This window comes from Terrapene carolina, unplaced genomic scaffold (assembly GCF_002925995.2).
Source record: "Terrapene carolina triunguis isolate 2854851 unplaced genomic scaffold, T_m_triunguis-2.0 Scaffold233, whole genome shotgun sequence".
Classification (NCBI taxonomy): Eukaryota; Metazoa; Chordata; order Testudines; family Emydidae; genus Terrapene; species Terrapene triunguis.
The window spans coordinates 12,081,163-12,098,366 of record NW_020664584.1 but is presented as its reverse complement, the minus strand read 5'-3'; the positions used below and the strand labels follow the sequence as shown (position 1 = coordinate 12,098,366).

Below are 17,204 nucleotides of genomic sequence, written 5' to 3'. Positions count from 1 at the left end.
CTTGCTGCACAGTGGCCAAGAGGAACCAGGGTGGGAAGGGTCCGGCTGCATCGCTTTGCTGAGCAGGAGCATTCAGGTGCCCCCAGTGGCCACAGCTGTGCCGGGGTTCCAAACGTGGGGCTCCAGGCTGTCGGGACCGGAGAACAGCAGGTGCTTTCTGAGACAGAAGCTCAGCTCAGTCCCACTGCAAGCTAGAAACATGCTGTGCCGCTGCATTCCAGCCACTCCCAGGGTCAGCTGCGGGGCACACAGGAGGCGGCCAAATGCATCATCTCCTCCCAACAAGAGTTCATAGCACAACTAGCTGCATTTTAGCTATTTCCTGAGTCAAAGAACGTGAGGCCAGTGTCACAGGACAGGGCTATCTGGGGAGCAGAATTCAATCCTTAAATGAGAGAAACTAGAACATGCTGTGCAAGGCCCGGCTGGCGAGAGCAGATAAACCAGCCTGCCTGAAAACCCTGTCTTGGCTCACACTAACGCCGTCTTGTCCTTCACTCGCCGTTAGGGTGACCAGACGCCCCATTTTTAACAGGACAGTCCCGTATTTAAGCCTTCTTCCAGGTGTCCCGACTTGCTGTTATATACGGGCAAATTGTTCCATATTTTCTGGGATCGCAGCACAGAGCCGGCAGTGGGGGGCAGCAAGCGGCCATGCCCCGCCCCCCTTTGCTCTCCCCAGTGCCTGCCCAAGCCAGAATCTCCCTTGCTGCCTCCTCCAGCAGCATCGCCGGGGATGGACAGTGAGAGCGTGCCCAGGAGCAGCCCGGGCTCTGCCACCCCCAGCTCCTGCTCCTGCCCCACCATCCCACGCCTCCCGGGCAGCACTCCCGCCAAGCCTTTGTCAGCTCCTGCCTTGCTTGGGTGAGAAAGCCAGGGCAGGGCGTGTCCCCCCCCTGCACCTCCTGTGCCCCCTGCCCAGCGCCTGGGGCAGCCTGCAGGGAAGGGGGTCCCTGCTCACTCCCTCATTTCACCTCACTGCCAACCCTCCCCCCTGCATGTGGGACCCCAGTGGGGCACGGAGTAACATGGGGGGGAGTGGCAATGCCAGCCCTGCGCTGGAGGAAGGGCTAGGGAGAGCAGCTCGGGCTGGCCGGCCCGCCCTGTGAACAGGGGGACATGGGGCCCTGGGCAGCCCTGCACGCGGGCATGCGGCTGGGAGGGGGATCAGACCACCAGCCCCGCAGGCAGGCATGCAGCAGGACTTGGAGGACCAGCCCTGCGTGCAGGGGCAGCTCGGACCAGCCCCATGCCTGGGGGGGAAGAGGGCTGTGGGAGGTTGTGGGCAGGGGGCTCAGATGTGAGATGGGTGTCACAGGCAGGCGGCAGGGTGGCTCGAGCCAGCCCTGGTCACCAGTGGGGAGGGGGGACCTCAGGCTGGGCAGAGAGGACTCGGGCCAGCCACATGTGTGTGTGGGGGGGGGGGGGGCAGCCTGGGGGTGTCCCATTTTCCTTTTGGGAAAATATGGTCACACCCTACTCGCCGTCCATTGGGAGTCTGGCCTCAGGGAAAGGCAGCTATCCACACTCAGTCACCTTTCCCTTCGCTCACTTGTGTTTGCAGCTTTCACGCTTTGCTCCCCAGCTGGACAAGTAGATTCTCCTCTGGATTCCTTCTCATCTCCCTTCCACAACGTCTGGCATGGCTGGGCCTGTCTCCTTTCCAGAGCAGGAAAGCCCGCTCCAATTGTTAAATAGTTACAGCAGTAGTTTAGCTATCAGTGGGAGATGTAGACATGCAACACAACCTTTAGGTCTTAATTCAGTGAAAGGGAGGGAGGGAGTGTGTGTGTGTATGTTTGTGTTTTGCACACCCAGGCAGGAGACCCTTTCCATGTATAATTACCAAGTTATTTAACCAGAGTAGAATACTCCACCTTGGAACTCTGACATACTGTTTGCTAGACCTTTGAAGCCACTGGAGAGCTTTGAGATCCATATAATTAATTACCTAAACATTCTAAAGCTCACTGGGATCCTCAATCACTGTCCAAGTCCATATAGAAGTGCAAAATAGTATAGCAATATTGCATTCCTTCCTTTGGTACCTTTGCCAGTAGCAAGCATTATAATTAACCATTTCCTTGCATCGCTTCCCTAGCCCCTCATGTTTCAGGCACTCAGAACTTTCCAAACATTCACCTTTTAGAGTGAAACTTTCTGTGGCTGATCTCCGCCCAAAGATTAATTATTTTGGGGAAGTCTCAAGGAAAAAGAAGGGATCCATCCACCCTCCTGAGTTATGGGAAAGGAGGCACATTCATCCAACTGTAAAAACATTCTAACTCCTTTAACCTGTTTACAGCAAAAGTGGCTGAACTCTGCAAGCTGGCATGTAGCCAGCCTTCAGTGAGGAATGTGCGGTTTCCTAAGCTTGAATAAACTACCTTTCAGTTAACTGCTGAGAACATTTCAAAGCAACCTACTGAGGATGCTCAGTAAATGGCTTTGGGAGTTACGCCCTACACATATGCCCATCTGTTTAAGCTTGCAGGTGTGTTCAGAGAATCCCCGGTTTCATGCCTGCTTTCTGAATAGCCTGTTTTCCTTCATCAGAAAGTAAATGCAAATAAAAGTAACAGGATGAAGGTTTTACACTAAAAGCTGAAATATTTGCATGTCCCAACTTATTGCAATTTTGGCAATAGTATTTGTAGTATTTTCTAGTCCTGTTTTCCTTGTTCAGTGTGTAGCTCAACTTATTAAAGACTACACTGTAAAACATGCAGGATGCGTACTGTGGCCAGTTAGCACTGTGCCACCTGACTGCTGTATCCAGGCAGCCTTGTGTTTAACGTAGACAGTGGTTTTTTTACACACAACTCTTGGAGAGTTAATTCAGTAGAGTTTCTCTGGAGTCAAACATGCTTCCCCACAGTCCTGAAGTTCTCAGCTCAAGCAAACATTATGTTGACTCTTGGCATGACTGAATTCTGTAAGCTGTCGTCTGGACTTCCTAATTTTGGGGCACCACAGTCCATCCCTGGTTTGTCAGTATGAGCTCATCTCACTTGTTCTTTAGACTGCAGGTAGAAGCGTGAGCTGAAGTTTGGCATAAATTCCATGTAACTGTGTTCCAGCCAATGCTTTTCCTGGCCCGTTTGCTTGGGGTGGGCAAGGTGTGCTGAAGTTTTCTGGCTGTCAGTTGCTGTTAAAGTCAATAGCCAAGAGCAGCATTCATGGAGCCCTCATGATATTTGTGCACTAAGGAGAAGATTGGCCGGCACATTCGGCAGAGTGAAGGCACTAGGCAATTTGAATGATTTTGTTCATTTAGATCCCAGCCGGCTGTGTAAAGCCCTCTGGGAACACAAGACTTTTTAAACTGTAAAATCCTTTTGGCTGTGTGAGATTCTTGGTATTTGCCTTAAGTACTATGAACCAGAAAATTTTAACTACTGCTGCTGAGATAGGTGTATGGACGTTACTTTGAGCAAATTGAGGTTATCAACTTCCAGTGTGATCAACCAATTGATTGAGCAGGGCTTGCTAGTTTCCTTCCACGAACTCCTACAGTGCAGGAAAGTTGGGCAGTATAGATCAGCTGGTGGAACAAAAACATTCCAAAAAGCTCCTCCCTCCGCTCATGAAACTTGAGCAGATTAACAGGCCCTTTAGAGCAGAGGCTGACAGACTTTCCAGTCATGACTAATGCTTTGTCTGAATGGGCGAAGGATTAACTAAGGGTTTGTCTTCACTGCAAAGCGTTAAAATTGGTTTCATAACCAGCTGTTGCTCTTACCCCACCTCCATTCACACACAAAACCCTCACACGCAAGTTTGGTGGTGCTTTCAACCTGGGCTAGCTGGTGGTATGGGTAAGAGCCTGGGAGCCACTTTCACTTGGGATGGTAACCCACCCGCTTTTGCGGTGACGACACAGACTAACTCACTCCAGAGCTGTAGTCCTCCAATGCCTTCCCACAATTCCCCTTGTGTGCAGAGGACAGACGAGTTCTCCCACAGTTTGCTGGGGAGGAATCAGAGCAGCTCATCCTACTACAGCGCAAAGAACCATGGGATATGCCCCCTGAAGTCCTCGTCATGCAAAGCACTAGTGAAGACACAGTACCTCTGAGTTCTGTCATGTGGCTGCTCATGCCCACGTAGGCTTACTTGGCTGTAGATCACAGGGGCTAACTCTGCAGTGGAGATGTAACACTTTCCCACTAAAGGTAACTGAAAAGGCTCCGGCAGAAGGAGAAGCAGCACAGAAAGGAACAGGAAATAAGAGCCACCACACAGTTATAAATAAAAGCAGATTCTTTATTTGGAAAACAAAGTGGTGAACTTTTGCTGAGCACCAACAAGGCAAAGTTATTTTATTGCCCTTTTGAAATAAACTCTCAACTCTGTTATCTCCAAACATACCCATGGGATTATCCCCATCTTGTAACAGCAGAAAAAGCAGGAACATTACCCCCTGGAAATTCAGCCTCCTTCCCTTCTGTGACAGGCACACAGGACTGTCAGAGTTATAGTGCCATCCTCTAGGAGATAAGTGACCTAGGAAATCCCACCCTCCTGGGCACATCTGTTCTCTACACTCACCCGCTTTCTCTGCTGGTAGTTGTGGAAGCTCTCACTGGAGGGAAAGAGGACTGACTGAGCCCTATATATAGAATCATAGAACTGGAAGGGACCTCGAGAAGTCATCTATTCCAGTCCCCACAACACAAGCTTTGAGTGAAGGCATCATAGAAGCAATTGTTGTAAATAGATAATCTTATAAAATTACTTTAGCAAAATCTGGTAACTGAAGTTTAAAAAATATGTTTGCTTTATGAAGAAAATGTAATAGAAAAATCACATGGCACTCTACAAAGGTACAACAAAAATTACCAGAGCCATTTAGGCAGCAGGGGGACCTTGATGCAAATCAATATACAAGGGTTTCTATCAAGTTGGCTTGGGAAGAGAATAGAAACCCTCTGTCTAGCAATGCGTGATCAAAGACATACATTGGCAAACATGATAGCAATTAACTCGTATTCCAATAAACTCAGCATGGAAAAAATGTTACTTGGTTGTCAGCTTTCTGCAGTTCCATGCACCATGTGGGCTTTGAAATCTAGTCATAAGTCAGGATTGTAGTAAGTACTGAAATAACTGATTCATACGTATAAATTCTCAGAATTTGGGAGGCCAGGTTTGCTGTTTTTATTGCCTCTACTTATAATTACATCATTAACTCCAATTCTTCCACATAAGAACTGCCAGTAGCTACATTTTTTCTGTGTAGCATCTCTGTAAAGAATGTTTCATTTCTAACATTCAGCAGAAACTAAAGATACATGGTATGTAAATCAGGGAACCGAGAGTGATCCATTTCAGAGGTGCTGAGCAATAAATGACGTGCGACAGAATTTGAATACGATTGATACATAAGCAGAGATGCTCTTCCTGTTTCTTTGGAGATGTGCACGGCAGGTACCCTCGCCTCTACTCCTGCTTTGCTTCAGGTAGCTTCACAGGAGCCCAGCCCTGCATCTTGTAATAGGACACCAGCTGCTTAGGAACTTCAGCCAGGACTGTCTGGGAAAGAGCCTCCCGAGGAGCCTGCAGGAGACACCAGTGTGAGCAAACGAACGCGACAGCACATAATAAAGGGCCACGTTATCCATCAATTCCCCTCAAACAAGGAAAGACCCAAAACCATGTCTCTACAGCTTCAGCTCTCGTGCAATAGGGATTATAGGGAATTCTGGACGATTAGTACAGCACTCTCACTGAAACACATTAGAACATAGTAGAGAGACCAGGTGGGTGAGGTAATATTTTTTATTGGACCAACTTCTGTTGGTGAGAGAGAAGCTTTGAGCTTACATGGAGCTCTTCCTCAGGTCTGGGAAACGTGCTCAGAGTGCCACAGCTAAATACAAGGTGGAACAGATTGCTTAGCACAAATAGTTAATGCATATTTCAAGGTGAAGTGGCCCTTGAAATCGACATTGATCCAAGCTCCGACCCACTAAACCTCAGGTAAGAGTGACTGCACAGGTGGGTATGCTCTCAGAACCCATGGCAGAACTTCCCTGTAAATACTGAGAGTTTGCTGATGTGTTTGAAAAGAAAAACACAAATATCCTCCCCTGCCTGAACCCTGAGACTGCCCAACAGATCTGCAACCAGAAGTGCAGTTTCCATTTCGGCGAATCTACACTAGGTTGGAGCCCAAACTCACAGTTTTATGAGATTATCTCCAACAAAATCTAACGGGTTCATTCATAAATCACCAACACCGGCTGGAGCACCAGTTCTCTTAATTAAGAAGAAAGATGGCAGCCTCCGGTTCTGTGTGGATTACCAAGTCTTGAATCAAATCACAATCAGGAATCGATACCTGCTACCCCTAATTCCTATTGACTGTCATCTCCTTGTTCCCACCCTGCAGCTTGCTACTAATCAACAGAAAATAGAAACCATGAAACCTGAAGCAACATCGGGAAGGGCTTCCCTGGGCTCTGACTGGAAGAATACCAGGAATTCTAATTGATCAGGGCAGGGCATCCTATTTAAATCTAAAGAGAGACACAGGAAGTTGTCCACACAACTGGGCTTTACCTGGCTACTACACTGACCCCTGCAGACTTATCTGATTCCTGACCCCTGCTTCCTTGCCTTGTTCCTGATCCTTGCCCCCTGGTCTCCAACTCCAGTCCAACCCTTGGCTTGACTCCTGATTCTGCCTCCGGCTCTGACCCTTGGCTTGACTCCCAACTCCAACTCCTGCTCCAACCACTAGACCCAGCCTCCTACATCCCAGCCTTGACATTAAGGCCTCTTCTATACAAGAAAGTTTTTCAGTATAACCTAAGTTGTGAATTAACTGAATACCATTGTACCAGTAGAGTCCCCACTTCCCCCCAAATGTGGCCACTCTTATTCAGTAGAAGAGTGCCCTTTTCAGTTTAGCATAAACCTTTTCCCAGGCAACAGAAGCTAACCTGAAAAGAGCCAGTCTACGTTTTTAAACTAAGTTATATGGAGAACCTCATATTCCCTACTGTGCAGCCAAAGAAAGAATAGCTTATTGCAGATGACAGCAATTCTATGAATCTGAAGAAATTTGGACCCCGTTTCTAGATACATTTAGATAAAAAATATTGAGATGCTGTAAGAATAGCAGACCTCCCTCCATTCCACCTAACCCCTCCACTTCCTCCCCCTGGTGCCTCCTTCCCTCCTCTGCAATAGTCATGTATGTTTATTTTATCCCTCACCCTAACATGTTATACCTATGTGGTATTGTCTGGTTTTGCACCTTTGACAAGTTGTAAAACTGCAAAATTCTATTGCAGACCCTATAAAACAAGAGGTATTTGGACCCACACAAGCTGTAAGTTGTTTACCTTTTTGTACTTTTAATTGCGTCTTTTTGAAAATCAGTAAGAAATCAGTCACAAAAAGCAGCAGCCACTCTTACACCACAACAGGAGAGTCCAAAGGGGGTCATACCAATAGAACTACATGGGTACAACTGGTAAAAATCCCTGTGGGGGCATGGCCCAAGAGGAGCCAGCCTTCCCAGTAACTGACGGGCTAATCCAGAGGTGGAGGGTGCCAGGCAGGCAGGGCTGAGGTGGTAACATGCTCCGCCCTGCTGGATGCCTCACTCCTGTGCCACCGAGATTATGAAGGCAAAGAGGACAGGCCTAGTGAGGTGACAGCAACTTAACTCACATTCCAGAGGAGATACTGCGCTCAGTCTTCTGATCTCCTGGAGGCTGAGAACAGCAGAGGCAACATGCTACGCCCCTGGTTGAATGGAAGTACCTCCACTTAGTCTCTTGCTCCTCAACCCAACAAGCTGGGAGTGCTCAGCTTCTGATGGGCAGGAAACATCTCTCAGTTCTCTGAGGAACAGTCTCCAGAGCAATTTTGGGCAACACTTCCTTGCAGACAGCTCACTGGCTTCATACACTAATTAAATAGTTAACAGATTCTCTACAGAAACACTCCTCTCTCAGATCAAACCTGTGACAATTGTGTCAAATAAAAGATAACTTACATTGAGGAACTGTCTGAAAGGCACAAACTGTACAATGTCTCGTGCAGCTGGCTCCCCTGTCAAGGACTTTAATACGCCGTCATCCCCATCCAGGAATTCCATGGCTTTGAAATCAGCATTGCCAACTCCAACGATAATAACAGACATAGGCAGTTTGGAGGCATTAACAATAGCTTGCCTGGTTTGATCCAGATCAGTGATCTCACCATCTGTGATGATCAGTAGTACGTAGTATTGCTGCAAAACATTAAATCAGGCAATCAGCGAGTTTAACATCAAACCACGTGCAAAAGAAGCCTGCCTTAGCTATCGCATCTTTGAGGAAGTGAAAGCAGCTGGTGTTGTGGATAAGGCACAGGATTGAAAGAAATTCTATTCCCAGTTTTGTCACACAATATATATGTGTGACCCCGGGCTAGTCACTTCTCCCTCTGCAACTCAGATTTTCATCATCTGGACCTAGTTTTAAAGGGGAAGGGGGGATTGAGAGGCTTAGTTCAATTAAGTTTATAAAAAATGTTAAGATCCTTGGACAGTAAGTACTAGGGAAAAACAAAGTACCATTGAAGCAAGCACATTAGCTGCAGAACCTGCTATTTGATGCTGTTTTCCTTGCTGGTGGTATTGTTACAAAGGATAAAGAAATTAACTTGAAAGTGACTTTACACCCAAGAGGATACCAGAGGGTGCCCGAGCCGGTCCCCTATGGATACCACTGAGGGAAAAACTTCCGGCTCCGGTGCAGGTGGCGAGCACACACACCTACAATGGAATAATGGACACGAGCAAATACTCTAAGAAGAGCAAGTAATTTTATCAGGCAACAAAAGGCTTTTGTGTTGGTGAGACTTAGTTTTCAAACTGAATAAATGAAATTGTACAAGTTAATGGCCTGATTTTTAAACAAGCTAGGCATACAAATGCAGCGTGCGTGCAACTGTGAGCCGGATTCACATATACAGTGATGTAATTAGCCACTGACATGCACAATTACAAATTGGTGCACACAATCATGCTAATCGAGCAACTCTGCTCATCATCATGGAAGGACACTTGGACATGCCTTTGGTGGTTACACCAGTCTCTTCTCTGTTTGGGAAAGTATAGGAGCAATGGTCTCAAGTTGCCGTGGGGGAGGTCTAGGTTGGATATTAGGAAAAACTATTTCACTAGGAGGGTGGTGAAGCAGTGGAATGGATTACCTAGGGAGGTGGTGGAATCTCCATCCTTAGAGGTTTTTAAGGCCCGGCCTGACAAAGCCCTGGCTGGGATGATTTAATTGGGGTTGGTCCTGCTTTGAGCAGGGGGTTGCACTAGATGACCTCCTAAGGTCTCTTCCAACCCTAATCTTCCGGTGCACTAGAAGGGTTTGAAAACTTTTAAAGGACTCCTTACTGTCTCATTTTGTGCATCCCATGCTGACCTGCATCCCCTCCAGGGAAGGTTACTCAATTACTTCAATTCACTGGAACTGCACCAAGAAGGGAGGTAGTTCACACTGACCCCTTGTGACAGGGTGTATAAACCCAGTAGTAGGAGTAGGGTTAAGGAACAACTCTGGACCCAGACACCCCACCCAGCCTCACCTACAGAGCATGCGACAGGTGGAAGTGGGGCCTAAAAGGCACCCAGATAGCTCAGAAGGGAGCAGGGAGAAGAACCTGCTCCTGGAGCTACTGAGGAAGAACATGGAAGTTGCTCCTCTGCAAAGAGAGGAACCGATCCACTAGACCCCAGACTGACTAAAGGCACTGTTTGTTCTACCTTACCTTGGTTACAGACTGAAAAAGCTAGAACTATAGAGTGAAGGGGTAGGAAGTGGCCCAGGTAGGACTGTGTTAAGGTGCTCCTGGGTACCTGACCTTGGCTACCCTCACAAGGCCTGGGCCAGAGCTCAGTGGAGCGGGAGGGCCTGGGCTCCCCTACCGCCCTCTAACAACTAGATGTCACCTCCGTCAAGTGCCAACCATTGCACCCCACCCTATTCAGCAGTAAGCAGAGCCAGTGTTTCACCAAGACATTACAAGGTGGAGTAAAGGTCACCTGGCCACCACAGGCTGAGTGAAATACCAGAGATCTGAGCAAGTTGGGGGAACCAAATTAGAGGAGTCCAAGCAGGGAAGGAGAAATCTCTTTGCGATTCCATTCGATCACATCCAGGGAAAGTGGAAAGATCGAGAATGCAGGTCTGTACCGATAAATATGGACTTACAGCAGCCGTTCCTTGCTGTGCTGACTGAGCCGCAAACCTTGCCACGTGGTTTATAATAGGAGAGAAATTTGTTGGCCCATAGAGTCGGACCTGAGGCAGTGCCTGGCGATAAGCATCCACGATTCCTTGGATTCCTACACAACAAAAAGGTCTGAATTACCAGAAAAGACTTAACATTTTACCTATCTTGCTAATTGTTTTATGAGCATTATCCTTCTGGCATGTTACAATAACCGGTCACATTTAAGGTGCATACAGAAAATCATACTGGACCGATTACACAGCAGCAGCAAGGCGGCAGCGCATGCCCAAGGTGGTAGCATGGCCAGTGGGAACCTGCAGAGAAGTGGCGGGGTATACGGCAGACTCCTCCCATCTTGTACTTGCCAAATGATTTTCCAAGAAATGACACTGGTTAGTGCTACTAACATAATGCAGCTGATGTGAGAGTTTCCTCTACAAAAGGAGGGTTTGCGGCTGATGGGCTGGTGTGTGCTTAGGCTGGTGACCAGCTGTGACTACCAATTTGTGCAAACATATTTATTTCTGCTATCTCCCTCCTGCATTTTCCTGCTTATGCAACTACTGCATATTGTCTAAATACTAAATTGTGAAGTCTCTGGGGCAAAGACTGTGCGTTCTTTGCTTGTATAGTGCCTAGTTCAGTGGAACCATGTCCCCATTTAGGGTCCTTAGCCATTACTAGGCTAGAAATACTATTGAAGACCTTGTCTATGCAGGACTCTTGCACTGGTTTAACTAAAACCAAGTTGTAAAAATTGATTTAGTGAAACTGTTACAAACTTTTGTGTGGACACTTAAACTGGTTTATTGATTTCGCTTCATTTTGCAATTTATGCTACACTCCCACTGCCTGTCACACTGGTTTTAATTGCATAACTGCAGGACCAAGGCTTTCTACAAGGCTGGCTTACAGGGACAACCTTGAGGTAGCAAGGAAAGAGATCCTAGCCATGCAGTGGGCAACCATATTCACTCTGGGAACGAATACTTGGATTCACACAGGGAAACTCGCAGATTTGCAATTTTCTGCTGGCCCCAGACAAGATAGAAAAACTAAAGTTTCTTAAACTTAATGAGCATGTGCTAGGTACTGAATAAAGAGGGAATGAGACAGTCCTAGCTCCAAGGCCTTTATAAACCAACTCAAATGAAAGAACAACAATTAAAAAGAGGATCGTAGACAAGCTACTGTTAACAACACAGCTTTTGAGAACAAAAGAAATAAACTTCAATACTTTTGAAAGCCACATTTGCAAAAGGATGAATATTTAGTGAACATTTGGGTGAAGAAATGATACATATGAATCCAGAGAATTTGGAATGAATCATCCACAAACTAAGACCTCTGCTGCCAAAAAGAGCGAACGATTGTTCCATTTCCAATTTCTGTGGGGATAAAAAACTGAACAATTTAAACCAGCAGTTCTCCTATTCAAGAAACATTAACAAAGACAAAGGTGTGCTTACCCTGACAATAGGGGTTGTTGGGGTTAAAGTTCAAGGCAAACTCATGAGACACCTGGAAGAGAGAACATTTACATCCATTTAGTGAAACACTGACATGCACACAAGAAGTGCTGGCAGAATTCTGAGAAACTTACCTGCCAGTTTGGAGGAACCTGAGCTCCAAACCCAAACGCAGGAAACAGCTTATCTCTGCAGGAGAAAGGGAAACAATAAGAAGCCTGAAAAATTGGGATATCCACCCCCCATTGCCTCCCCTTATTGCTGCTTCAATTGATGGAAGGTGAATGCTGCATAGGACCTAATCCTGTTCCCAGTGAAATCAGCAGGAGGTGGTGCAGGTCCCGTGAAAGCATACTGCTGGGGTTCAGTGCTGCAAAGCTTGCTTTGGGTCACTGAAAAGAGGAGCTCAAATCCCGGTTCAGGAGAACACCAAACCCCTCATCAGCAGTTTCTGCTCACATAATGCCTGCCTACAACTTAACAGCAGGGATGCTGCAGGACAGGACTGGCATTCAGGGACAGAGCTAAGTGCGGACACTTATCCAGAGATATTCGTTCCTCATCTTCATGAGCCCCAAAACGACTCCCAGTTTTGAAAGACAGAGAGAGCTGCATCCACATGTCATTTCCAAAGTGCAGTTGAGTTGCACAGTATAAAGGAATACAAGTATGCAGCAAAACCAGCCAGTACAGGCAGATCAGCACAGGCACATGGGATCATCTAGTCTGACGTCCGCATAACACAAGCCAGAAAATATCACTCAGCAATTCCTGCATCAAGCCCAACCACTTCTGGTTGAACTAGAGCAAAGCACCTCTTTCATGAAGACATCCCAGCTTGGTTTACAGACTTCAAGAGATGGAGAATCCATCACATTCCTTGGTAATGATTAATTACCCTCACTGCTAAACATTTGCACCTTATCTCTAGTTTCAATTTGTCTAGCTTTAATATGGCAGAAATTAAAGTTCTCCACATGTAGGTACTTAGATTGATCAGGTCATCTCTTAACCTTCTCCCTGATAAATTGGGCTCCTTTAGTCTCTCAGTGTAAGGTGGGTTTTTCAGTCCTTACATCATTCTTGTCAGGGCCGGCTCCAGGCACCAGCTTGGCAAGCAGGTGCTTGGGGCGGCCACTCCGGAGAGGGGCGGCAGGTCCAGCTATTCGGCGGCAATTCGGCAGATGGTCCCTCACTCCCGCTCGGAGCGAAGGACCTTCCGCCGAATTGCCGCTGCAGATCGCGATCGCGGCATTTTTTTTTTTTTGGCTGCTTGGGGCGCCCAAAACCCTGGAGCTGGCCCTGGTTCTTGTGCCTCTTCTCTGAACCCACCCTAATTTTCCAACCTCCCTTTTGAAGGGTGGACAACAGAACTGGACAAATATCCACATCCTTGTGGATGTCTAGCCATCAGCTCAAGCTCAACATGGCTAAAATAGAGCTCTTGATCTCCCCCCCAAGCCCTCCCTGCTACCTCCTTTCTCAATAACTGTGGATACCACTGTCATCTTTCTTGTCACTCAGGCCCATAACTGGGATGCCATCTTCAACTCAAACCTCTCTCTAGGTCCTCACATCCTGGCTGTCTACATCCTGCTAATTTCTTCTGCATAATATCATTAAGATACAGCCTCTCCTATCCATCCGTGCAGCTAAAACTCTTTTCCAGGCTCTCCACAGCTCAATTAATGCCACATCCTTCTCTCTGGCCTGGACAAATGTAGTCTTGTCCCACTGATATCCACTCAGAATGCTGCTGCAAAATCCATTGTCCTAGCCCGTTGCTCTGACTATGTAACCTCTCTGTTTGCATCCTTCCACTGCTTCCCTCTTTTCTACTGTATCAAACACAAGCTAGCTGTCTGCACTTTCAAGGCCTTACACAGCCTATCCCCACCCTACCTACCATCTCTAATTCAGTAATGAAAGGTCACACTTCTGTGGCAAGGGGTGCATTTCCTGGCCCATGCTGTTGTGCAGAATTGTGGCACACATAATTAGATGATCTAGTAGCCCAGTGATCTCATCTACTCCGGAACTGTGGAAGGATCATTAGAGATCAAACTCAATCCTGGTCAGAGAATGGCCTCTGTCTGACCCTACTTAACCAGAGGGATGGTCACAACAAGGAAGGGGCTACAGGGACTGCAGAAAGATGGTTGAGAATTCCAGTATCTCTCTCAGGACACATACTGTCCCACTGAAAAAAATAATGATATTTCAGGTTAAGAGAGGACTAAAGCCAGACAGAGCTCATCAAAACTAGAGAGCTGGCTAGCACATGTTTCCCACTGAATTAAGACTTGAACAAGCACGGCATTCAGGCATGAAATGTGTCACTGGCAACAAAAGATTAACACTTGACAGCAGCATTATACATTAACCTATAGCCCTTGACTGCCAACACTTAGAATTGCACATTTTTCAGAAGCCTGTGGATGAATCAGTTAAAGCAGGAGTTCTCAAACTGGGGGTCGGGACCCCTCAGGGGGTCGCGAGGCTATTACATGGGGGAGTCGCGAGCTGTCAGCCTCCACCCTAAACCCCGCTTTGCCTCCAGCATTTATAATGGTTTTAAATACATTAAAAAGTGTTTTTAATTGATAAGGGGGGGTCACACTCAGAGGCTTGCTATGTGACAGGGGTCACCAGTACAAAAATTTGAGAACCCGAGTTAAAGAACCTCTTACATACGTGTCGTAATCCTGGACCACATTCCCCACACTCCAGATGGCAGTCAGGTATTCATTTATCCCATTTGGACTGATGTAGTGAAGAGAATCTGGTGACTTTGGATCTCCATTGGAGCCAGTGAAGTCTATACCCACCTGATTAAGAAGATAAGAACAGCAGGCCACTGAAGTGTCACCAGGTAAGCAAGAGAAAGAAAACACTTATATCCAGAAACTGAAGCTCACCCCTAGCCCAACACTTGTGCACATGCAGACTGGCACCAAATCTCCCCAGCACCAATGAACAGTACTGCTCTGGGACCCCTCCACTCCCTGAAAGTCGTAGGCAGGCACTGGCACCTGTGACATACCCCCAGGGCACAAGTAGGTATTGGCACCATATTCCTAGGGAATGGACAGACACCAGCTTGTTTACTGCTAGTCTAAAAATAAATTACCTGAGAGGAGTTTAAGAAGATCCCTGCCTATTAGAGTTACTGTGAGATGCAAAACAATGCTAATGACAATCAACCAAAGAAATTACTTTGAGAGACATTAGAGAGGAAAATGTCTATTATATAAAACCTCTGAATTATTATGTTGTCAGTCACAAAGACATAAAGCAGGCGAGCAACTCACTGTGAAGTTAATCTGGCAGCCTCCCATGACGTAATCCAGGAAAGAGTATTCAGTTTCAATCTAAGGGAACAAATACTCAGGGTTACACCTCCTCTCCCGCAGGGACAGAAAAGCTGGCAGTTTGGAACATAAGCTTACCTTGCAGGATTTTATCCTAACAATTCCAGAGTTTTTGTAGCTCTTTTTCTTTTGTTTCTTCCCAGGGTGAATGCATTCAAACTCCACCTACAGGACGCAATGCACATAAGAGCCAGATTACTGACATACTCACCTGAAGAAAGCAGAGTTTCAGGAGTTTAAACCAGAGCAGTGCAAAGGATGTGATTCAATCCAGCCCTCCCCTCCACAAATAGTGAAAGTAATGGGATTTTTAAACACACACAGTAAATAGACATAGATTTTAACCACTCTGCCACATTCTCTGTTTCAACAACCATATTTTAAAAATAGTCAGACTTTCAAAAAAAGTCTATTGCTCTAGAAAACTGGCCTCCTGATGGTAGGGATAAGTCAGCTATGCAGCGAGAACACTCCTGGTATGTCTCCTGGAGTCTGCTATGCTGGAGTGAACAAGGGGGGGAAGCTACTCTGCTTTTGCCTGATTCTCCAGAGACAAAGGAAAATGGAGATGATGAAAGCATGGCACAGGAACTAAACAAAGGACACCAAAATATCTTCAGGAGGAGGAGATGCAACAGCACCCAGGAGTTACAGATTGGGGTGCTCGGGGTGCAAAATGTATTTACTTTTCTGGGATGTATGTTTATGACATTACAGCACAAATAAAATTACTTTTGAATGTGGAGCAGAGCTCTACACTAGGACTATCCAACAATCTCTTGCAAACCCTTTGCAGTGAGTTATGGCCCCCTCAGCTGAAAAAATGGGGAAGAAAAAGAAAAAGCTCACCGGAGAGCTGCCACCTGCTTTCTGCAGCTGAGACAGGTTAGTTTCAAAACTGCCTATCAAGTCATGTGACCCATCACTATCATAATCTGAACAATGTACCTGAAAGGAAAGAAACAGCAGACAATGGACAAGGGTATTGTATCAGGGAGAATTATAGCTGCTCACCACATGATCTCTCGCTTCCAGCAGCTTTGCAGTGATGCAAGTGAACTCCCCTATTAAATCAGAACTGGTGCTGTCATCCATATCACTAACTGAAACCTGACAGTAAAAGAGACACTCAAAGTGAATCCTGGTTAGAGACAGAGAAATACCACTACTCATCTGTTTAGCTAACCGGCAATTAAATGCAACTCACATGCACAGCAGAAATTTTGCTTCAATCAGGATCTCTCCCCAACTAAATTGATCTGCTTTGCTACTGAATATTGTTTACTTTTATGTAGGTTCAGAAGTATAAACATGATTTTATTCTGCAGAAGGTACTCAATTGGAATATGGGGAAAGAAGCAGTAAGAATGCTGTACCCAACGTCTTCCAAAGTCTTTCAGATTTGCTTACATAAAAATAGTAATATGGACTGTATTGGAGATAGTCTGCTTGATACTGTGCAAAATACACAAGAAGATTGGCAGTTCCACAGAGCAGAAACGTAGCCTATCTATATTTGAATTATTAATCACGTTTAGATCAGCCTGGAGACCTGATTCCCCAATGCTAATGCCAATGCAAAAGATCATGGCATTTAGAACATGCTAAGACCTAAATCAGTTATAGCACCACATGACATTAGCCACTAGAAAGCGGTATATATGAGGTTTTAATATGCACAAAACACACAACGCATATTAAAAATTGCAGAATGCAAGTACTCCAGTGGAAGCAATCGAGAACCAATGCTTATGAACCGGTGCCTTTCCCCACCTGTTCAAAAACAAACTCCATATGCTCCACAGACTTCAAAACTTACTGACTTTTGGGGGTCTGGCTTTATAAAGAAAAAATTACCACCATCACAAGACACAGCTCAGCACAAGCCATCTCCTCACAATCAGCTTCTCCCAGTGTTCTGCTCTCAGGACTGCTCAGTGAACACTCTATATAAGGGTGTCAAACTCATTCTTTGGAGAGGCCCAAATTACATGTGTAATTATAGCCTACAGGCAGGGCCGGCTCTAGCTTTTTTGCTGCCCCAAGCAGCAAAAAAATGCGCCGCCCCCGAGCCCCCCCCAGCCGAGCGGCCGCGCCGCCCCCCCCAGCCGAGCGCCGC

At 46.4% G+C, this 17,204-nt stretch overlaps 1 protein-coding gene across 5 annotated transcripts in view; it reads right to left on the bottom strand.

Annotated features, from left to right (window-relative positions):
* Window positions 1–4,248: 4,248 nt before the first annotated feature.
* CPNE1 (copine 1) overlaps window positions 4,249–17,204 on the bottom strand; it is a 93,561-nt gene continuing 80,605 nt past the window's right edge. For 4 of the 5 annotated variants that reach the window (XM_026656782.2, XM_024206227.2, XM_024206226.2 and 1 more), the window contains exons 8-16: window positions 15,935–16,033; window positions 15,164–15,250; window positions 15,026–15,085; window positions 14,409–14,542; window positions 11,849–11,903; window positions 11,715–11,766; window positions 10,224–10,357; window positions 8,012–8,248; window positions 4,249–5,559 (exon numbers count right to left, since the gene is read on the bottom strand). In XM_026656782.2, coding sequence (XP_026512567.1) covers window positions 5,443–5,559; window positions 8,012–8,248; window positions 10,224–10,357; window positions 11,715–11,766; window positions 11,849–11,903; window positions 14,409–14,542; window positions 15,026–15,085; window positions 15,164–15,250; window positions 15,935–16,033 — 975 coding nt within the window. In that variant the 3' untranslated portion in view covers window positions 4,249–5,442. Of the gene's footprint in view, window positions 5,560–8,011; window positions 8,249–10,223; window positions 10,358–11,714; window positions 11,767–11,848; window positions 11,904–14,408; window positions 14,543–15,025; window positions 15,086–15,163; window positions 15,251–15,934; window positions 16,034–16,099; window positions 16,196–17,204 lie in introns of all 5 variants that reach the window. The other variant, XM_026656784.2, reaches the window with a different exon arrangement.